Below are 21,118 nucleotides of genomic sequence, written 5' to 3'. Positions count from 1 at the left end.
TGGACAATTACTTAATAAATTACATAACTTTTTAATTATATCCTGAATTTTACCCCTGGGTCTAAACCAGAAGTATATGTATATAAAAGGCTCATTCTGTATTTGTATAAGGCCAAAAAAAATAATTGTTTGTTTAGGGTAACCTTCCCAAAATTTCTAGGTAGGGTAGGTAGGGATTTATTTTTTTTTCGAAATCTGTCGTAAGTTCAGAGTGTTTCCTTGCACATGGCAGTCTTTCCTACATTACTGGCATTGCCTGACTTTGTTTTATCATATAAACAAAAATTCTGATTAAAATCTGCATTAATCCGCCCTTCGTAACTCTCTATTCGCTTATTATCAATATCTGCAGTAGATCACACAAACGGCGTTTAAATTGAATTGTTTTTCACTTTACAATTTTATAATTCTGACACTTCCGTGTTTAAGCCGCCATCTTGAAAAAGTAGTGCGTTCCCATCATGCTTAGAGTGCTTTCACACAGGTCAGTAAGACCGGTGTGTACACAACGTGTTTTACACGCCGACAGGTGGTTGTCCACACCGGATGACTTCCCTTGACACACAGAACTGCACCTTTGTTTTGCACACAGACAGGCCCTATAGTACACACCGGATGACTTCCATTGACTCACAGAACTGCACCTTTGTTTTGCACGCAGACAGGCCCTATAGTCCTCACCGGATGACTTCCCTTGACACACAGAACTGCACCTTTGTTTTGCACGCAGACAGGCCCTATAGTCCTCACCGGATGACTTCCCTTGACACACAGAACTGCACCTTTGTTTTGCACGCAGACAGGCCCTATAGTACACACCGGATGACTTCCATTGACACACAGAACTGCACCTTTGTTTTGCACACACACAGGCCCTATAGTACACACCGGATGACTTCCATTGACTCACAGAACTGCACCTTTGTTTTGCACGCAGACAGGCCCTATAGTCCTCACCGTATGACTTCCCTTGACACACAGAACTGAACCTTTGTTTTGCACGCAGACTGATCCTAAAGACCACACCAGATGACTTCCCTTGACTCAAAACTTCACCTGTGTTTTGCAAGCAGGCCTTAATTGCTTTATGTATGTACGCATATTCGATTCAATGTCGCATAATAGCTAGACTCCTTAAATATTCATATTCTTGTATTATTCTCCTTAAAGACGATTAATGGCCATACTTTTTATTTCATATAGTTGATATAGTATAGGATTGTAAGACCTGTCTGCGTGCAAAACAAAGGTGTAGTTCAGTGTGTCAAGGGAGGTCATCCGGTGTGGTCTATAGAACCAGTCTGCGTGCAAAACAAAGGTGTAGTTCGGTGTGTCAAGGGAGGTCATCCGGTGTACAATCATACAGTCTTTTTACATCCATGTTCGATTCATGGGTGGGTAACAGGTAATCGTTAAACTACTAAAACTGTTTCAAAATTGGTATAGTGGGCATATCTTAGAGCATTGTTTTTTTTTCAAGGAAAAGATACCCCCATTTTGATATATAAAGGCGTGTGAAATTGTAGTTATTGTTGGCATGCATCATACCAATGAAACAGGACGTCGGAGTGCACCACATTAAAATTGAGAATTGAAGGAGAAACGACACCCGTATTCACTAGTGTCAAGAAATATGGAGAGATGGTTGCAAAGGTAATTTATGGCAGATAATGAGTCGATTTTCTGATCTTTGTTAACGTTAACAACGCGATTAACGACATCGTTGTTAACTTCTGATCGTGGGATATAAGTTTATGATCTCACATTTTTAAATATGACAAGGATATTGAAACAGTTGTATAACCTTGTGAGAAATACAGCAGATCACAAGTGTATCCATTAAATTTTCAGAGCATTCACAATTTAAAATTTAAGTTCTGAACAATCAGCCTGTAGTAACTATATCTGTTTGTGACTAAACATAATAAGCACTGATTATGATTCAAAAACGTTTATTCTGTTCATCTCTTCTTTGACGGTAATGCACCAGTCATTTTTAACCACGCCCCCCCCCCCCATGTCCTGGGAATAGCGGGGACTGTGACTTTCGGTCCAGCCAAACCCGGGCAAAATCGCCGCCCTGCGGGGGCGATCTGCTGGTAAAACACGCCAAATGCCACCGCACCCAAGGGACCCTAGATAAGGCCAATTTTCCGCTATATCTGGCGTAAAGACAAAACCACCGCATTCACCGGGCACTGCGGGGCCACCTGGTGTGTAAAAACACGGCCCGTTTCCCCGGCTTCCCCCGGTATACACCCTGACCTGGAAAGCCGTGCTTACAGTTGACTGGTGCATAAGAATCAATCAAGCTGCCGGAAAACAAAAATAAAAACAAAAAAATGCCCTCTTTGTTAAAGTTGGAGATACCTGATTTGGCAACAAGATAATCCTGTTTTGCTTTTGGTATCACTGTCCATGAGGAAATCTTCCTTGTTGGTTCTTCATTTGGGATAACGGATGACGTTCGCAGTGTTAGTTTTATACACCTCATTTGGGCCAAGGACGAAATATGGATGGGTAACATAACGAAACTGAAGTCCTGGAATGCATTCTGCCCCCACTGACTTTAGTTGAGTCATCTTGCCTGAACTTATACGAAATGACTTTGGTCAAGGAGAATAAAACGCGAAGATTTCTGTAAAACTTACCACATGTTCGTATACGTGTGAGATATGGACATTTGATACGAAAACCATCACACATTGGTCTCCTTCACCTAACAGAGTGACAGTCTATGAACTTTTTTATGTTTTTGTATTGGAATGAGCCAATTGTTGGCGTAAATGTCTGGAAAACAGGGATACATAACCATTGACAACAGATCAGTTCACAGTCTCATATTTTCAAGCGTAACCAACACTTTAAGAAAAAAAATGACATTTCCAGCAGTTTTCTAAACAATTGAGATCTGTTATATTGTGGGTTATCTCATATGACTGAATTGAAGGCATTTATGCCAACACTAGTTGATTCTGAGACAAAATATTTAAAACATGTCAAAACTGTCAATCTGTGAGAGTGCAGCGTTAATTAAGAAAATATCAAATCACATATACAGTGTGTGTATGTAACTCTCGCTATATGAGAAATGGGTTTCTCTCTGTTAGAGTGAGTCAAACTCATACGAGCATGTTATTTCGTTCGAAAAAACAAATTCACTATAACACCACCAACTCATTGATCAGTGATCGGGATGTTAACACTTGACAATCGGAATGACTTAACTAGTATTATTTCCTCTGTACATTTAGTTACAAGTGTATTGCTGAATTGATCGAAACATAATGAATTACTGCATACAGCTGGTTGATACATTGGTCATTATTTATTTCAGAAGTAAATACGCATTAATTCCAACAATTGTCCTTCTCTGTGTGTGCACATTGCATTATTACGACAAGTCAAAAAAGTGCACTTGAACGGTTTGGCTATTTTTTCACGTTTTTATTACACAAAATACACATATGTACACATCAACACATATAAACGTTATAAAACAAAAGTAATATCAGATATTCAAGTTTGATAAATGCATAAGCTTTAGATGGTTCAAAAATAAAAAGGCTTGATATTATATATTTTAACAATAACTTTGAAACAGCATAAATGTTAAATATTAAAGGGCTTGATATGATATAACTATTTTATTAAAAAAAAGTGTTCAAAAGTTTCAGTTTACAAAAAGAAATGGCAAGATAAACGTTAACTAATAAATAAAAAAACAACAACAAATAAATCCTAAATTTAAATCTACGTGTAAGCTTTTTCTACCACCACCATTTTCCATGCAAATACGCTTGTATACCAAAACCTGAATTTGTCATGTCAAAATGACAGAGTGAAAAAGGCTTGTCATGTGATTATCTTGATAACATTCTTTCATTGAGGGTAACACGCCCCTCACCCCCGCGTAACGACTCATCTTTAATGCGTATTGAATCCTGCGTAACAATTAATATTTAAATATATGAGATTCTGAATACCGAGTAATGCCAGATTTGGCGCCCCGGGTACTCCATACAAAGCCGCAAGATAACGTGCTGTAACAAGGGATGATTAAGTCTCATCCTTTTCCTTATTTATAGTTTGTGGTATATCTCTACATAGTTTACAATGGGAAAATGACCACAAAAAACAAACAACATGTTTTGAAATGACAGTTTTAGGGAAACTTGTAAAGACATGGCGATCGTTTTTCTTCCCATTTTTCCCCCTACGCCCAGAGAAAGTACTTGTTGAGTCATCCAGATTTAGCGAGGGTAAAATAAACATGCGTACACGCCCGTAATTCAGATGTATTCAAGCTTAACAAAACACATGCAGGGATATCAAATCAGAAAAAAAGTTATTTGAGTCTGAAAATTGGTATAAAGTTTGCGTTACAAGATGGTGAAGAGAGTGAAATAAGTGGGCAAGTGTGGTTTGCTAACAAATACAGCAATCATTAAAAATGACGTAATTATCTTGAAAGTTTAGCTGTACAAACAAAAATGAAAAAAGATGTCCTTGAATGAAAGCAAGTTACTTCTTTGGAAAAATAATTCAACCCTTAAGATAAAAAATGTAAGCATCAATGGCCCAAAGTTATCAAAACATCTTACATCCCTTATAACAGGATTAATCTAATCTCGCTATTTGTGTGTTCCTATAATTTGTGTAATATTTTCTTCTTTTTTAGAGATTTTAGACTTTAAATAAATAGGAATTACGTCGATGATAATCTCATGCATGTATATTTTTTTTCATTAACCGAAATCAAATTTAAGTATGTATTTTGGCTATGTGAAATAAGCTACGTAAGCCTGTTAAGCTTAAGTTGTTTCGAGAAATTGGGCCAGCGATGATGTTTATGCTTGTTTGAGCATTGTCACACTTATACCCCGTATGATGTGAACTTTCATTCGTACTTCTCGCTTTATTGGTATACATTGTACGCCCACAACAGATGGAGGATACAGAGCTATCAGTTCTGCTGGAGGAACGTCATGCACTTTGGCTCCAACTTTAGAAACGCCCATGGCTTTAAGTGTTTGAGGGGTGGTAAAAACTACCGGCCCAAATTCATCGAATACTCTCAGAATTAACAGGCATGAATATCTTATTTTATTTCGACAAATTAATAATTTAGCTTGACTTTACGAGATAAATATAGTACGGTTTGATTATTTTAAACATAATTTTCTTAACAATTCACTCAACTTTTAAAAAAAGAATAATAGTTGCAAACAACAAAAACAAAATAAATGTTCTAAGATCGATAAGTAACTTAAGGTTGTTCCAGAAACGGGGCGCGAGAAACTGGGGCCCGGAAACAGGTGCCCGAGAAACAGGGGCCCGCAAACCTAAGCCCAGAGAGCTTCTACTTTGCGTCTGTGACTTGTATACTTGAAATTAGCCCAATATTGCATTGATTGTTGGTTCAAGATTTTGTTGACAATACAGATAATGTGTAGTTTAATAGAAAGCTTTTGCTTAAATAGTTTTGAATTAAAGCACAAGTGCCCGTATTTTGATCAGCCCTCATTTACTGATATTATCATGTTAATATATTAATGTTAATGAACATCGGAATGTACCTTAAAACTGTTCACTTTCTCGTAAAACATATTAGGCCTTATTGTATTTCTCACATCAAGTAGGTGTAGTGAAGTAAAGCAATTGATGGAAAACGAAAGTTTAAAGCAATATGTGAGTCTTCAATTTACTCGTTGATGCGAAAACTACGCAATGAATAATAATTATATGATACACTTTATACTTAAACAAGTTTGGAAATTATATAGATATATCAATATGTAATGGAAAACCTTTTTTGCGTGTATAAACATGATAAAGCTGTTAACACAGATGATTTAACCAAAGTAGTAATGTTGTATGATGATCCTAGTTTTACCAGTCCAGTAATGTAGTCTATTGTATTAACTGTTCAATGAATATTTTAAAAATAGAAACAAGTTAAACTGTGTATATATACACATAGACAGAACATAAATTAATAAACCATTATCTTGCGTAGTTGCGGGGATTGATTTCCGTGATATTCCGTTCTTACACTGTATACTTCTATGATATTTATGACGTAAGTTCCATTATGGCTTAGGCCGATTTCAAGCAGGACGGTGGACTGTTTGTTGGTCTGTTACACGATGTCCATCGACTTGCCAATAGCCCTGCACAGCACGAAAGCAAATATGATGCCGATAAGCTGAAAACAAATAAAAATACATTTACAGAGTTGTAAACTATCATCGAATAAAGTATGAAAAATACGAGGGCTTAGAGCTCCCCTTAGAGACCACGAGGGCTTAGAGCTCCCCTTAGAGACCACGAGGGCTTAGAGATCCCCTTAGAGACCACGAGGGCTTAGAGATCCCCTTAGAGACCACGAGGGCTTAGAGATCCCCTTAGAGACCACGAGGGCTTAGAGGTCCCCTTAGAGACCACGAGGGCTTAGAGATCCCCTTAGAGACCACGAGGGCTTAGAGATCCCCTTAGAGATCACGAGGGCTTAGATATCCCCTTAGAGACCACGGGGGCTTAGAGATCCCCTAAGAGACCACGAGGGCTTAGAGACCCCCTTAGAGACCACGGGGCTTAGAGCTCCCCTTAGGGACCACAAGGGCTTAGAGCTCCCCTTAGAGACCACGAGGGCTTAGAAATCCCATTAGAAACCACGTGGGCTTAGATATCACATTGGAAACCACGAGGTCCTTGAAATCCCCTTAGAGACCACGAGGGTATAGAAATCCCATTAGAGACCACATGGGCTTAGAAATCCCCTTAGAGACAACGAGTGCTTCGAGTTCCCTTAGAGACCACGAGGATTTAAAGATCCCCTAAGAAACCAACACGAGTGTGTAGAGATCCCCTTAGAGACCACGAGTGTGTAGAGATCTCCTTAGAGACCACGAGTGTGTAGAGATCTCCTTAGAGACCACGAGTGCGTAGAGATCCCCTTAGAGACCACGAGTGCGTAGATATCCCCTTAGAGACCACGAGTGCGTAGAGATCTCCTTAGAGACCACGAGTGCGTAGAGATCCTCTTAGAGACCACGAGTGCGTAGAGATCCCCTAAGAGATCACGAGCGCGTAGAGATCCCCTTAGAGACGACGATAGCTAGCAGGTCCCCATAGAAACGACGAGTGCGTTGAGTTCCCCTTAGAGACCACAAGTGCTAACTGGGCCCCTTAGAGACCACGAGTGCGTAGAGATCCCCTTAGAGACCACCACGGGTGTGTAGAGATCTCCTTAGAGATCACGAGTGCGTAGAGATCCCCTTAGAGACCACGAGTGCGTAGATATCCCCTTAGAGACCACAAGTGCGTATAGATCTCCTTGGAGACCACGAGTGCATAGAGATCCCCTTAGAGACAACAAGTACGATGAGATCCCTTAGAGACCACCATGCGTGCGTAGAGATCCCCTTCAAGACCAAGGACGCGTAGAGATCCCCTTGGAGACCACGAGTGCGTAGAGATCCCCTTAGAGATCACGAGTGCGTAGAGATCCCCTTAGAGATCACGAGTGCGTAGAGATCCGCTTAGAGACCACCCTGCGTGCGTAGAGATCCCCTTAGAGACCAAGGATGCGTAGAGATCCCCTTGGAGACCACGAGTGTGTAGAGATCCCCTTAGAGATCACGAGTGCGTAGAGATTCCCTTAAAGATCACGAGTGCGTAGAGATCCCCTTAGAGACGAAGAGTGCTAGCAGGTCCCCATAGAAACGACGAGCGCATAGAGATCCCCTTAGAGACCACGAGTGCCAACTGGTCCCCTGAGAGACCACGAGGGCTAACAGGTCCCCTTAGAGACCGAGAGGGCTAACAGGTACCCTTAAAGACCACGAGGGCTAACAGGTCCCCTTAGAGACCTAGAGGGCTTAGAGATTCCCTTGGAGGCGACAAGGGATAAGAGAACCCTTAGAAACCACGAGTGCTTACAGGTCCCCCTTACTGGATCATGAGGGTTAAGTGGTACCTTAGAAACCACGAGTGCTTACAGGTCCCCCTTACTGGATCATGAGGGTTAAGAGAACCCTTAGAAACCACGAGTGCTTACAGGTCCCCCTTACTAGATCATGAGGGTTAAGTGGTACCTTAGAAACCACGAGTGCTTACAGGTCCCCCTTACTGGATCATGAGGGTTAAGTGGTACCTTAGAAACAACGAGTGCTTACAGGGCCCCCTTATTGGATCATGAGGGTTAAGTGGTACCTTAGAAACCACGAGTGCTTACAGGTCCCCCTTACTGGATCATGAGGGTTAAGAGAACCCTTAGAAACCACGAGTGCTTACAGGTCCCCCTTACTGGATCATGAGGGTTAAGAGAACCCTTAGAAACCACGAGTGCTTACAGGTCCCCCTTACTGGATCATGAGGGTTAAGTGGTACCTTAGAAACCACGAGTGCTTACAGGTCCCCCTTACTGGATCATTAGGGATAAGTGGTACCTTAGAAACCACGAGTGCTTACCTCGATAATCAGAAGCGCGACTCCAATGCCAATAGCCGCTGCCTGGTATTTCAGAATGTAATCTTTGATCGCCTGGTAACAACCCTGGGACAGAAATAGAATGAAAATACAAACGTTTAGACATAGACTATGGTATGTCAACTAATTTATTTGGAACCAACTATCTAATTATCAGCTTAACTCTTGAACTATTTTCTTTGACTACGGGTACGATTAAAACTGGATATAGAACACGTACAATCCTAAATTTCCCATACAATATTTCATATCAAACCTTATCATGGTTCCCTTTAAAGCTGCACTCTCACAGATTGAACGTTTTGACAACTTTTTTTATTTTTTCTCTTGGAACGAGCCAATTTTTGCGAAAATCCGTGGAAACCAGTTACATAAGACTGCTGACAAAAAATAAGACTGCAGATTTTTATATTTAAGTTCAAAAATTGATGTTCTATGCATTAATTTTCGAACGGAAGTATAATAATCTGCATTCTGATCTTTTGTCAGCAATCTGGTTTGCAGATATTTACGCAAAAATTTGCTCTTTCCAAGACAAAAGATAAAAAAGTTGTAAAAATGGTAAATCTGTGAGAGTGCAGCTTTAAACAAATTATAATATGTTATTCATTTTTTATTTATAAAATTATTTAGAATAAGTGTATATAAGGAATGATTGTCATTTAAATATACATGGGTACGAATTATCAAAATCCAATACCTTTGTCCGGTATTTGCTGGCATCAGTAAGCTGAGTGCATGCATCTTCCGTGTACGTAGCGAAGTTTTCCTGAGTGGCGGCCACACAGCAACTAGCGGGCACTTTGTCGCTCAGCGTCTTTCTCGCCCAGAAGGAATCGGCCTCGCCCGAGTAGAATTCCTGGTCGTTGCTGACGGCCGTTGGGACAACTGCTTTAACACCGCAGCACTGGAACTGGTAAACGACAAGCGGGAACATGAATCATATAGTCATTAATACTGTTTCACTAATGCATCAGTCAAATGTAACCACGGCCCCCAGGTCCGGGGAATAGCGGGGACTTTGACTTTCGGTCCAGCCAACCCCAGCTAAAATACCCGCCCTGCGAGGACGAACAGTTGGTAAAATTCCCGCCAAATGCCCCCGCACCCCAGGGACCCTAGCTAAGGCCCATTCCCCGCTATATTTAAAGCGAAGACAAAACCATCGCATTCACCCGGCACTGCGGGTCCACCTGAAAGGTAAATTTCCCCGGCTATCCCCGGTATTCCCCCGGTCCTGGGGGGGGGGGGGGGCATGGTTACAATTGACTGGTGCATAACTGGTAATACACCTGAAGATCAAACATAACAAGTGATATAGGATATCTAGTTCACCTTACTTAAAAGAACACAGAAAACGTCTATGGTTTTCACTTTCACTTACTTTATCAGAAAGGTAAAGCATTTATGTTCTTTATGTTATTTCGACTATCTCTAAACAACCATGTGTTTGCTTATTACTATAATGACGTCTGTCAAGCTTGTTTTGTCTTGTTTTGTAGAGATTTAAGGGACCGAAAAAACTAGCATGGCTGCGTTTGATCAAGATATATTCAAGAGATATTTTTACAAAACACATAGAAAGCAATGGAACGCGTGGACAGATAAATATACAATACATCATATATAGGGGTTTCAAGTGATTTAATGCAAAATATTACACCGAAAAATAAACTAGATGTCGAGTTGCTGTATATACTTATTCGACATCTAGTTTAATTTTCGGTAAATGAATGAAAATATTTCACGATGTTAAATCTCATGTACATTTATGTAGATCAAGTAAAACGTCGTAAGTAATTAAATTAGCAAGAAAGACGTTAGAATAAAACGAACAGACATACAATGCATATACAAAAATAAAACGCATATATGTCAACTGATCTAATTAAAATGATTTGTAAACATTACTGTCAGTGTCACTGATTCTAATTACCAGTGATTATTGGTTACATAAAGGTCGGTAAATAAGAGTATTTACACCTTATATAAACGTCAAGAAAATCAACACGGATGTATCTTGATTAAATACCGTCATTTATATAATCAAATTGAAACATAGGTTTCTTTCTACCAGTTGAAATTTCTGACCTCAGATAACTCGTTTGACCAGTTTTAGATAGTTGCCGTTTTAATATTTGCTTTCCATCAGATTATTTGTTTAATAAAACCAAGCATACTTGATAAAGGTACATTAAAATGGAGTGAAATGTTAATAGATAAATGGCGTGATTTAAAGCAATGAAAGAAACATACTTATGTAAAAAGATTAAACATAACTGGTAAAAAGCCACAGGGAAACCACTTACATTTATAAAGATAATGTCTCAGCCCTTTGATATGAATTTAACTGGTCAAGGCCACAGGGAAACCACTTACATTTATAAAGATAAGGCCTCAGCCCTTTGATATGAATTTAACTGGTAAAGGCCACAGGGAAACCACTTATATTTATAAATATAAGGTCTCAGCCCTTTGATATGACTATAACTGGTAAAGGCCACAGGGAAACCACTTATATGTATAAAGATAAGGTCTCAGCCCTTTGATATGAATTTAACTGGTAAAGGCCACAGGGAAACCACAGTCTCAGCCCTTTGATATGAATTTAACTGGTAAAGGCCACAGGGAAACCACTTACATTTATAAAGATAAGGTCTCAGCCCTTTGATATGGCTATAACTGGTTAAGGGCACAGGGAAACCACTTATATTTATAAATATAAGGTCTCAGCCCTTTGATATGACTATAACTGGTAAAGGCCACAGGGAAACCACTTATATGTATAAAGATAAGGTCTCAGCCCTTTGATATGAATTTAACTGGTAAAGGCCACAGGGAAACCACAGTCTCAGCCCTTTGATATGAATTTAACTGGTAAAGGCCACAGGGAAACCACTTACATTTATAAAGATAAGGTCTCAGCCCTTTGATATGGCTATAACTGGTTAAGGCCACAGGGAAACCACTTACATTTATAAAGACAAGGGCCCAGCCCTTTGATATGAATTTAACTGGTAAAGGCCACAGGGAAACCACTTACATTTATAAAGATAAGGCCTCAGCCCTTTGATATGAATTTAACTGGTAAAGGTCACAGGGAAACCACTTACATTTATAAAGACAAGGTCTCAGCCCTTTGATATGAATTTAACTGGTAAAGGCCACAGGGAAACCACTTATATTTATAAAGATAAGGTCTCAGCCCTTTGATATGACTTTAACTGGTTAAGGGCACAGGGAAACCACTTACATTTATAAAGATAAGGTCTCAGCCCTTTGATATGAATTTAACTGGTAAAGGCCACAGGGAAACCACTTATATTTATAAAGATAAGGTCCCAGCCCTTTGATATGACTTTAACTGGTAAAGGCCACAGGGAAACCACTTATATTTATAAAGATAAGGTCTCAGCCCTTTGATATGACTTTAACTGGTAAAGGCCACAGGAAAACCACTTACATTTATAAAGACAAGGTCTCAGCCCTTTGATATGACTTTAACTGGTTAAGGGCACAGGGAAACCACTTACATTTAAAAAGATAAGGTCTCAGCCCTTTGATATGACTATAACTGGTTAAGGGCACAGGAAAACCACTTACATTTATAAAGATAAGGTCCCAGCCCTTTGATATGGCTATAACTGGTTAAGGGCACAGGGAAACCACTTATATTTATAAAGATAAGGTCTCAGCCCTTTGATGTGACTTTAACTGGTTAAGGCCACAGGGAAACCACTTATATTTATAAAGATAAGGTCTCAGTCCTTTGATATGGCTATAACTGGTTAAGGGCACAGGGAAACCACTTATATTTATAAAGATAAGGTCTCAGCCCTTTGATATGACTTTAACTGGTAAAGGCCACAGGGAAACCACTTACATTTATAAAGATAAGGTCCCAGCCCTTTGATATGGCTATAACTGGTTAAGGGCACAGGGAAACCACTTATATTTATAAAGATAAGGTCTCAGCCCTTTGATATGACTTTAACCGGTAAAGGCCACAGGGAAACCACTTATATTTATAAAGATAAGGTCTCAGCCCTTTGATGTGACTTTAACTGGTTAAGGCCACAGGAAAACCACTTACATTTATAAAGATAAGGTCCCAGCCCTTTGATATGGCTATAACTGGTTAAGGGCACAGGGAAACCACTTATATTTATAAAGATAAGGTCTCAGCCCTTTGATATGACTTTAACTGGTTAAGGCCACAGGAAAACCACTTATATTTATAAAGATAAGGGCCCAGCTCTTTGATATGACTATAACTGGTTAAGGGCACAGGGAAACCACTTACATTTATAAAGATACGGTCCCAGCCCTTTGATATGACTTTAACTGGTTAAGGCCACAGGAAAACCACTTATATTTATAAAGATAAGGGCCCAGCCCTTTGATATGACTATACCTGGTTAAGGGCACAGGGAAACCACTTACATTTATAAAGATACGGTCCCAGCCCTTTGATATGACTATAACTGGTTAAGGCCACTCGGAAACCATTTACATTTATAAATATAAGGGTCCAGCCCTTTGATATGACTATAACTGGCTAAGGCCACTCGGAAACCATTTACATTTATAAATATAAGGGCCCAGCCCTTTGATATGACTTTAACTGGTTATGGCCTTAAAGTAACCACTTACATTTTTTAAAGATAAGAGTCCACCCCTTTTATATGACTTCAACTGATTAAGGCCTAAAAGAAACCACTTACGTTTATAAAGATAAGGGCCCAGCCCTTTGATGTGACTTCAACTGTTTAAGGCCTTAAAGAAACCACTTACATTTATAAAGATAAGGGCCCAGCCCTTTGATATGACTATACCTGGTTAAGGGCACAGGGAAACCACTTATATTTATAAAGATAAGGGCCCAGCTATTTGATATGGCTATAACTGGTTAAGGGCACAGGGAAACCACTTACATTTATAAAGATAAGGTCCCAGCCCTTTGATATGACTATACCTGGTTAAGGGCACAGGGAAAACACTTATATTTATAAAGATAAGGGCCCAGCTATTTGATATGGCTATAACTGGTTAAGGGCACAGGGAAACCACTTATATGTATAAAGATAAGGGCCCAGCCCTTTGATATGGCTATAACTGGTTAAGGGCACAGGGAAACCACTTATATGTATAAAGATAAGGGCCCAGCTATTTGATATAGCTATAACTGGTTAAGGCCACAGGAAAACCACTTACATTTATAAAGATAAGGTCCCAGCCCTTTGATATGACTATACCTGGTTAAGGGCACAGGGAAAACACTTATATTTATAAAGATAAGGGCCCAGCTATTTGATATGGCTATAACTGGTTAAGGGCACAGGGAAACCACTTATATGTATAAAGATAAGGGCCCAGCCCTTTGATATGGCTATAACTGGTTAAGGGCACAGGGAAACCACTTATATTTATAAAGATAAGGGCCCAGCCCTTTGATATGGCTATTACTGGTTAAGGGCACAGGGAAACCACTTATATGTATAAAGATAAGGTCTCAGCCCTTTGATATGGCTATAACTGGTTAAGGCCACAGGGAAACCACTTACATTTATAAAGATAAGGTCCCAGCCCTTTGATATGACTATACCTGGTTAAGGGCACAGGGAAAACACTTATATTTATAAAGATAAGGGCCCAGCTATTTGATATGGCTATAACTGGTTAAGGGCACAGGGAAACCACTTATATGTATAAAGATAAGGGCCCAGCCCTTTGATATGGCTATAACTGGTTAAGGCCACTCGGAAACCATTTACATTTATAAAGATAAGGTCCCAGCCCTTTGATATGGCTATAACTGGTTAAGGGCACAGGGAAACCACTTACATTTATAAAGATAAGGGCCCAGCCCTTTGATATGGCTATAACTGGTTAAGGGCACAGGGAAACCACTTATATGTATAAAGATAAGGGCCCAGCCCTTTGATATGGCTATAACTGGTTAAGGGCACAGGGAAACCACTTATATGTATAAAGATAAGGGCCCAGCCCTTTGATATGGCTTTAACTGGTTAAGGGCACAGGGAAACCACTTACATTTATAAAGATAAGGGCCCAGCTATTTGATATGACTATACCTGGTTAAGGGCACAGGGAAACCACTTATATGTATAAAGATAAGGGCCCAGCCCTTTGATATGGCTATAACTGGTTAAGGGCACAGGGAAACCACTTATATTTATAAAGATAAGGGCCCAGCCCTTTGATATGACTATAACTGGTTAAGGGCACAGGAAAACCACTTATATTTATAAAGATAAGGTCCCAGCCCTTTGATATGGCTATACCTGGTTAAGGGCACAGGGAAACCACTTACATTTATAAAGATAAGGTCCCAGCCCTTTGAGATTTCCTCAGTGGAGCTCACGCCCTTGTATTTCTTCTCAAGAGAATTAGAGAGCTTGCCTTGAACCTCATCCTCAACCTGAAAAAAAAACACATTAAATAACAAATCAACAAAACACATGAACAGAGCAATAATAGAAACAGTTAAGCACACAAAAATGACGCGCTCTACAACAGCTTGAGGTAAATAACCTTAGGACACCAACTTATTCGCCGACGTGTATGTAAACACAACCATGTGGAAAATATTTAATATAACATTCATATGTACAAGTTGCCAAAATATAACAACCGTTTGGCATTGTACCAGCTGAAGATAAATGTTCAATGTCAGTGTTTACGTGTTAAACTAACGAGTATAACTAAGTTATACAGTAGACATACAGAGGTTAAGAAAATTTATGGAGCGTCAAATGTTTCACGTTCTAAAGCATTTTGTAAGCATTTGCATATAAGAAGAAACTAGATTTGAAGTGCAGATACATAGAGTGAAATAAAAGTGTCTGGTTTAAGTTTACTGAGTTAAATCCATCATTAAAGTCTTATTGCTGATAAACATGTACCATTAAAGGGACGTTCTCCCCAATAGGCTACCGCCAGATTTTCCATTTTGTAGTGCAAATCTGCATTTTAGAATATGTAAGTATGTATTAACGTTTGCGAGTACATGCAAACACTGCGAGTGCAAGTATGAATGTTGGCGAGTGCAAGTATGAATGTATGTTGGCGAGTACATGTATTAACGTTGGCGAGTATATGTATTAACGTTGGCGAGTACATGTATTAACGTTGGCGAGTACATGCAAACACTGCGAGTTCAAGAATGAATGTTGGCGAGTGCAAGTACGAATATTGGCGAGTGTATTTTGAATATGAGTGAGTTAGATGACCTGAAGTGAATTCTTAATGAATATCGCTACGTTTACTCCGCCCATTCAGGTCCTCTAACTATTACTGAGCATATGTTTCAAAGAAGACTTTTTTTTTCATTTTTACCTGGTCAAAATATGAAAGTATTGCTTTAAGCAAGTCAAAATCAATCTAACCGATATTTTACCTTGCTTTTCATGATTGCGAACAGAGCGATGGCAGCTATTTGAAGGATCAACAGCAACAATACAATAATTGCGTACTGAAATAAGAAATTGAAATCGATTAATCTTAAATTCAAGACATTAAACACAATGAATACATACAAAACGTCGAATTAATTTAGCATGGATATGATTAACCGATTATGTAATAGCAAAGAATGTTTAGAAAGAAAGCTTTGTTGGAAGAAAATACTAACATGCATGTGGCATTTTAATAAAAAAAATACAGTAAACCATGTAATTAATCATTTAATATTTTCATTTATTGCTTTAAATACATAGATTGCCTTTTATTAAAAATAAGTGAACTAAAGTCTGAAGATAACGGAAGATAAAATTATAGTATTAAGTTGTTAGCACATATACGTGACCCATCAAAACAAAACATGGGTCTTTCCTTTATCTGAAGGCTTTCATGTTGCACGAATAGATAAAACATTTGCAAATAATTTCAAAGCTTTATCAAAGCTTTTAAGTGATATGACTCACCACAACCAACATGCATCTGTTCTTACAGCACGCGCCAAACACTCCCAGACCGGAAATGATGAGGACGATGACGCCGATGACGATGAGGATGACGGGAAGACTGGAAGCGAGGCTTCCCAGCTTCAGGTTGTTTATTTGGACCTCGTTCAGTGTCGACACAATTTTTTCATCATCAATGACGTCACTGTCGACTTTCAAGAGAATGCCCACGATCAACAGAGCGATTCCCAAAATCTGCGGAGAGAAAAAAATAGTACAGAAAACGAACATAACTAAAACACCGTGCAAAACACAGTTTAGAATACAACCTACATTTTCAGCCAATGAAATTGCAGAACTATATCTAGGCTTTCATTAAGTACTAGGCTTGAAGCTGCACTCGAACAGATTGAACGTTTTGACAACTTCTTATTTTTTTTTGTCTTGGAACGAGCCAATTTTTGCGAAAATCCATGGAAACCAGTTATATAAGACTGCTGATCATAAATTAGATAGCAGTTTTTTTATATTTAGGTTCAAAAATCGATGTTTTATGCATTTTTTTTAAACCGTAAGTAACCCTTATACTGTAGCCATAAAACATTAATTTTCGAACAAAAATATGAAAATCTGCGATCTGATCTTTTGTCAGCAATCTTATATCATTAGTTTGCAGATATTTACGCAGAAATTTGCTCTTTTCAAGACAAAATATAAAAAAGTTGTAAATATGCTAAATCTGTGAGATTGCAGCTTTAATCATTAAGAATTTCAACTTTGCCGGGTGTTTAAAGGTCCGCCTGCTGCAAATCCGATACACTCTCCCTACGTCAGAAATGGCGTTGACAATGTGTCGGCCAATGAGGTTGTATTCTAATTCAGTCAGATGACCTGAGGTAATAGTTTAATGACTGAGAAAAGCTCGTTCTTTATCATCAAAATATTACTTCATTTAATCTATCTATTACCTATCGTACAAACGCATCTCCGCGATGTTGAGTAAATGTATCCGCTTTCTGGGCCATATATCGAATCTCATCCACACAAACATGCATACATATTCAAAAAATAATGAGCCAGCAGCCCTGCAAGCTTGCAGACAACCGGGCCGACGGATAGAAGAAGTCATCAAATACAACGAACTTCTGTATTCTTTGTATACTTTATGACTTGATAATCAGCAGAAAATGTTACAATGAAATGTTGAGCTATAAGAACAAAGCCTTGGTAATCAATACCGGTGTTTACCTAGCAACACTGTTTATTGTATCACTCACCAGGAATATTCCGTTGATAGTTATCAGGAAGAACATCCCACATTTTCCTCCACAGTTGAGACCCATGGCTGCTATTGTATGTTGTTTAACTTGTCCAATCAGAAGTTTGATATCCGGTTTGGTTTTGTAACGGCTTTATTCCGCCTGAAATAAATGACAAAAGTGTACAACAAGAATTGAAATGCATCGACCATAACGTATTTCGAAACCTGCTTTATCAGCTCTAGAGGGGTCGGGCAAAAAACAGCCAATGAGCACGAACACCTAATCACCAGTGGATCCAGTGGGGCTACGCCACTTAGTTATGCCCTCTCCAACGTTAAATCCTGGGACCGCCCCTGCTAATCAATCAATTAACCAAAACCCATTAAAAATTGCTTATTGAACTGTTTTGTCAAACGCCCATTTACCTTAGGACACATTAAATTGATTAAAATCCTTAAAAATCAACAATTGGTTACTGTGAAATAAAACAAATCGTATGAAACATCGTGTTTTCCATTAGAGTTGATAACGTTGAGGCTTTTTCTTTCGAAATAAATCTGTCATAAAACAGAGTCTTTGCAATTTAGTTTCAAACCGATTTTAAACCACGTAAACTTATGGCTGGAAGTTTGAAAAAAATAGAAGGGACATTTACCGGTGGTGTATATGTAAAACATATGTATCTCTAAGTATGGCCCGATTTCGGACCACATATAGAATCGTAAAAACTCTCCGGCAAGCTTCGAGAAAGGCACTTCTGTTCGATAATGGCCGAGGTGTTCCGATTTCACATATAGATAGAGACATGTATAGTTTCGTATGCATTTAACTGTGAAGTATGTTTAGAAAACGTAATCAAACTATGTACACAAGATTAGTCTGTTGGATTCAGATAATTTTTATTTCAAGAACTCGCTCCTAAAATTTCAAAAACAACTTCTTCCTTTTTCTCTCCCTCTTCCCCATCCTCCCCTCCCCCCTCCCCCTGCTAGATAAAAAACATTGATCATGACATCAACTTTGTGTGGCCTTATTCTGTAAGAAAAAAACACTGGTAAAATATAAAGTATGTTCAGTTTCGCAACCTTGAGATAAATATATACGTACTTAAAGCTGCACTCTCACAGACGATTGAACGTTTTGACAACTTTTTTTAATTTTCTGTCTTGGAACTAGCCAATTTATGCGAAAATTCATATAAACCAGTCATATAAGACTGCTGACAAAAAATTAGATCGCAGATTTTTATGTTCAAGTTCAAAAATTGATGTTTTATGCATTTTTCTTAAAGGGGCTGTCTTACGTACGATAAAATAGCGGATAAAAAAAATGTCGAAAACTAACATAAACTTGACATGTACAATGCATTGAAACTTACTAACTGAAGTACCACATAGTTTACAATTTATTTAAGTTTAACAGTTATTTCCTATTTTTCCATTAAAACAGATTCAGTTATTAATAACCGAAGTAATCCGATTAGCTACATCGTTCTTTATAGATCCAATTAAGACCAATATTGAATACTAGCCCAGAGGTTGTTGGTTCGAGTCCAGTTTCTGCAGTTTTTCTTATATTGATTTGTCATTGTATAACTAGTATGTCTAACCTGCTCAAAACCAATAATATATTTGTTCAAAATAACTAGAGTTATTAAACAGGTCTTTAAGAATATCCGCGCACAGAAGCATGTATAAATGGTACTCTTAAAATGACTTTTACAAGCTCTAAAGCGAACTTGGCGAACATTTTCGATATCATATCATTAATAATCTAGAACGTAATAAAAAAGCTATTTAACTCAGCTGATTGACTTGATTTACTTCAATCCAGTTAATTGAAAAATAACACAAATAACAATGTTGGCACTGATTCAAGCTTTATAAACCATTTTGGCTGAAGAAATGAGAAACTTACCTTTACGTCAACACAAGTATTAGTATTATTTTTTATATATTTGTTGCTTAAATTCCTATGAAATGTTCAAAATCTCAATCAACTTAATAACGACTTAATTTTCTGAAACAAAATCCTTCTACCTTCTATTAGTTATGAAATATTGTTTTGCAGAAAACAAGAGCAAATATTTAGAAACACGTAGGCACTAAAAATTTCAAAATACCCATTGGTATCATCCGGGTTCCCAGATTTCACAGAATAGTAACGTCTGGTTGTTCAAACGTATCATCAATTGATTTCAATCAAATGCTATATTTGTATAAACCCTTCCACAGTGTTCCATATTAACTATTCTATTTAGCAATAATATATATTATAATGAATTAAACCTTGGACCAAATATACTCTCAGATCAAATATAACAAAAATACCTTTTTATGAGCATATGTATTATAATCCGTGTAGTATACTGTCTCCCACAAAACTAATTGCGAGTAAATGTATCGTATTTGACAGCTATTAGCTCCGGAATGCAAACGTCCTCCCACTAAAATGTTGATTTGTTTACAAAAACCTGAGTAGTAAATGTACACGCTCGACTGATTCGTGTGAATATATTAACAGTAAGCGCAGTAACAAAATACACACGTATACATACGTACTTACGATGTTTATTTATATTTTTAATAATGATATTCGCGTCACATCCTACAGATCGCTGTACAATGAATAATTGATTATGGGTTTCTAGCGCGTTGTGGGAAGGATAATTTAGCCAGGTATGGTGGTATTGATTTCTCTCGCGGAGTTGCGAAATGTTCACCTGCCGCTGACTGAGAACCGCGTGATGCCTGAAAGGCTCCTTGATATGTGACGTATATATGACGTACCATTTATAGGGTTAAAAGTCGCCGTACACAAGAGTGATTTACATAAAAGGGGCCACTCTTAATTTAGAAATGCACCTCTGTCTATTACTTGAATTAAGAGATTTACCCACTAGCGGATCTAGAGGGGGCACACCCGGCGCGCGCCCCCTCTTAAATCGTCCAAGTTTTATTGAATGTCAATAATCAAGAAAAAAAAATATAATAAGCTTATAATGCAACATTTCCGACTACAAATTATTGTTTTCAGTAGGAAGTAGACCCAAATGCCATATGCTTTCGGTTCTTAAGCAGGGACGCATGTCAAAAGGTTGCGCCCCTAATTTACGCCCCCTATAACGTCAATTCCTGGAACCACCCCTGGTATATTTATCTCATTCAGTGCCGTAGCTACACTGAGGCACACCGAGGCACCGCCTCGGTGATTTTTTGGGCGTATAACAATTTCTATAGCTCTAAAATTAACTTTTATCGATTAATTTCATTTGCCTCAATGTACACCAACCATCGACCAATGATACTCCAGAATGCAGGAAAACGCTTCTTGAAAAAAATCCGGGGGGGGGGGGTTGACCCCGGACCCCCATAGACCGTTCTGCCTCGGTGTTTTTTAAGTCTGGCTACGGCACTGTCATTAAAAGAGGTGTAACTT

The 21,118-nt window shown here is 38.5% G+C and overlaps 1 protein-coding gene across 3 annotated transcripts; it reads right to left on the bottom strand.

Moving 5' to 3' along the window:
* Positions 1–3,432: 3,432 nt before the first annotated feature.
* Positions 3,433–20,372, bottom strand: LOC128234684 (CD63 antigen-like). Of its 3 annotated transcripts, none has more exons than XM_052949088.1 (8): positions 20,246–20,372; positions 17,696–17,839; positions 16,440–16,673; positions 15,914–15,988; positions 14,828–14,935; positions 9,194–9,406; positions 8,476–8,559; positions 3,433–6,208 (listed from the first exon to the last, which is right to left on the bottom strand). In XM_052949088.1, exons 2-8 carry the CDS (start codon positions 17,759–17,761, stop codon positions 6,143–6,145), a joined length of 846 nt encoding a protein of 281 aa, XP_052805048.1. In that variant the 5' UTR covers positions 17,762–17,839; positions 20,246–20,372; the 3' UTR covers positions 3,433–6,142. The 3 variants fall into 3 exon arrangements, with proteins under 3 accessions (XP_052805048.1, XP_052805045.1, XP_052805047.1); XM_052949085.1 differs by lacking the exon at positions 20,246–20,372 and adding an exon at positions 20,011–20,219; XM_052949087.1 differs by lacking the exon at positions 20,246–20,372 and adding an exon at positions 19,598–19,753.
* Positions 20,373–21,118: the final 746 nt, after the last annotated feature.

Source organism: Mya arenaria, chromosome 5, assembly GCF_026914265.1.
Source record: "Mya arenaria isolate MELC-2E11 chromosome 5, ASM2691426v1".
In the NCBI taxonomy this organism is placed as follows: Eukaryota; Metazoa; Mollusca; class Bivalvia; order Myida; family Myidae; genus Mya; species Mya arenaria.
This window is presented reverse-complemented; position numbering and strand designations above follow the sequence as displayed.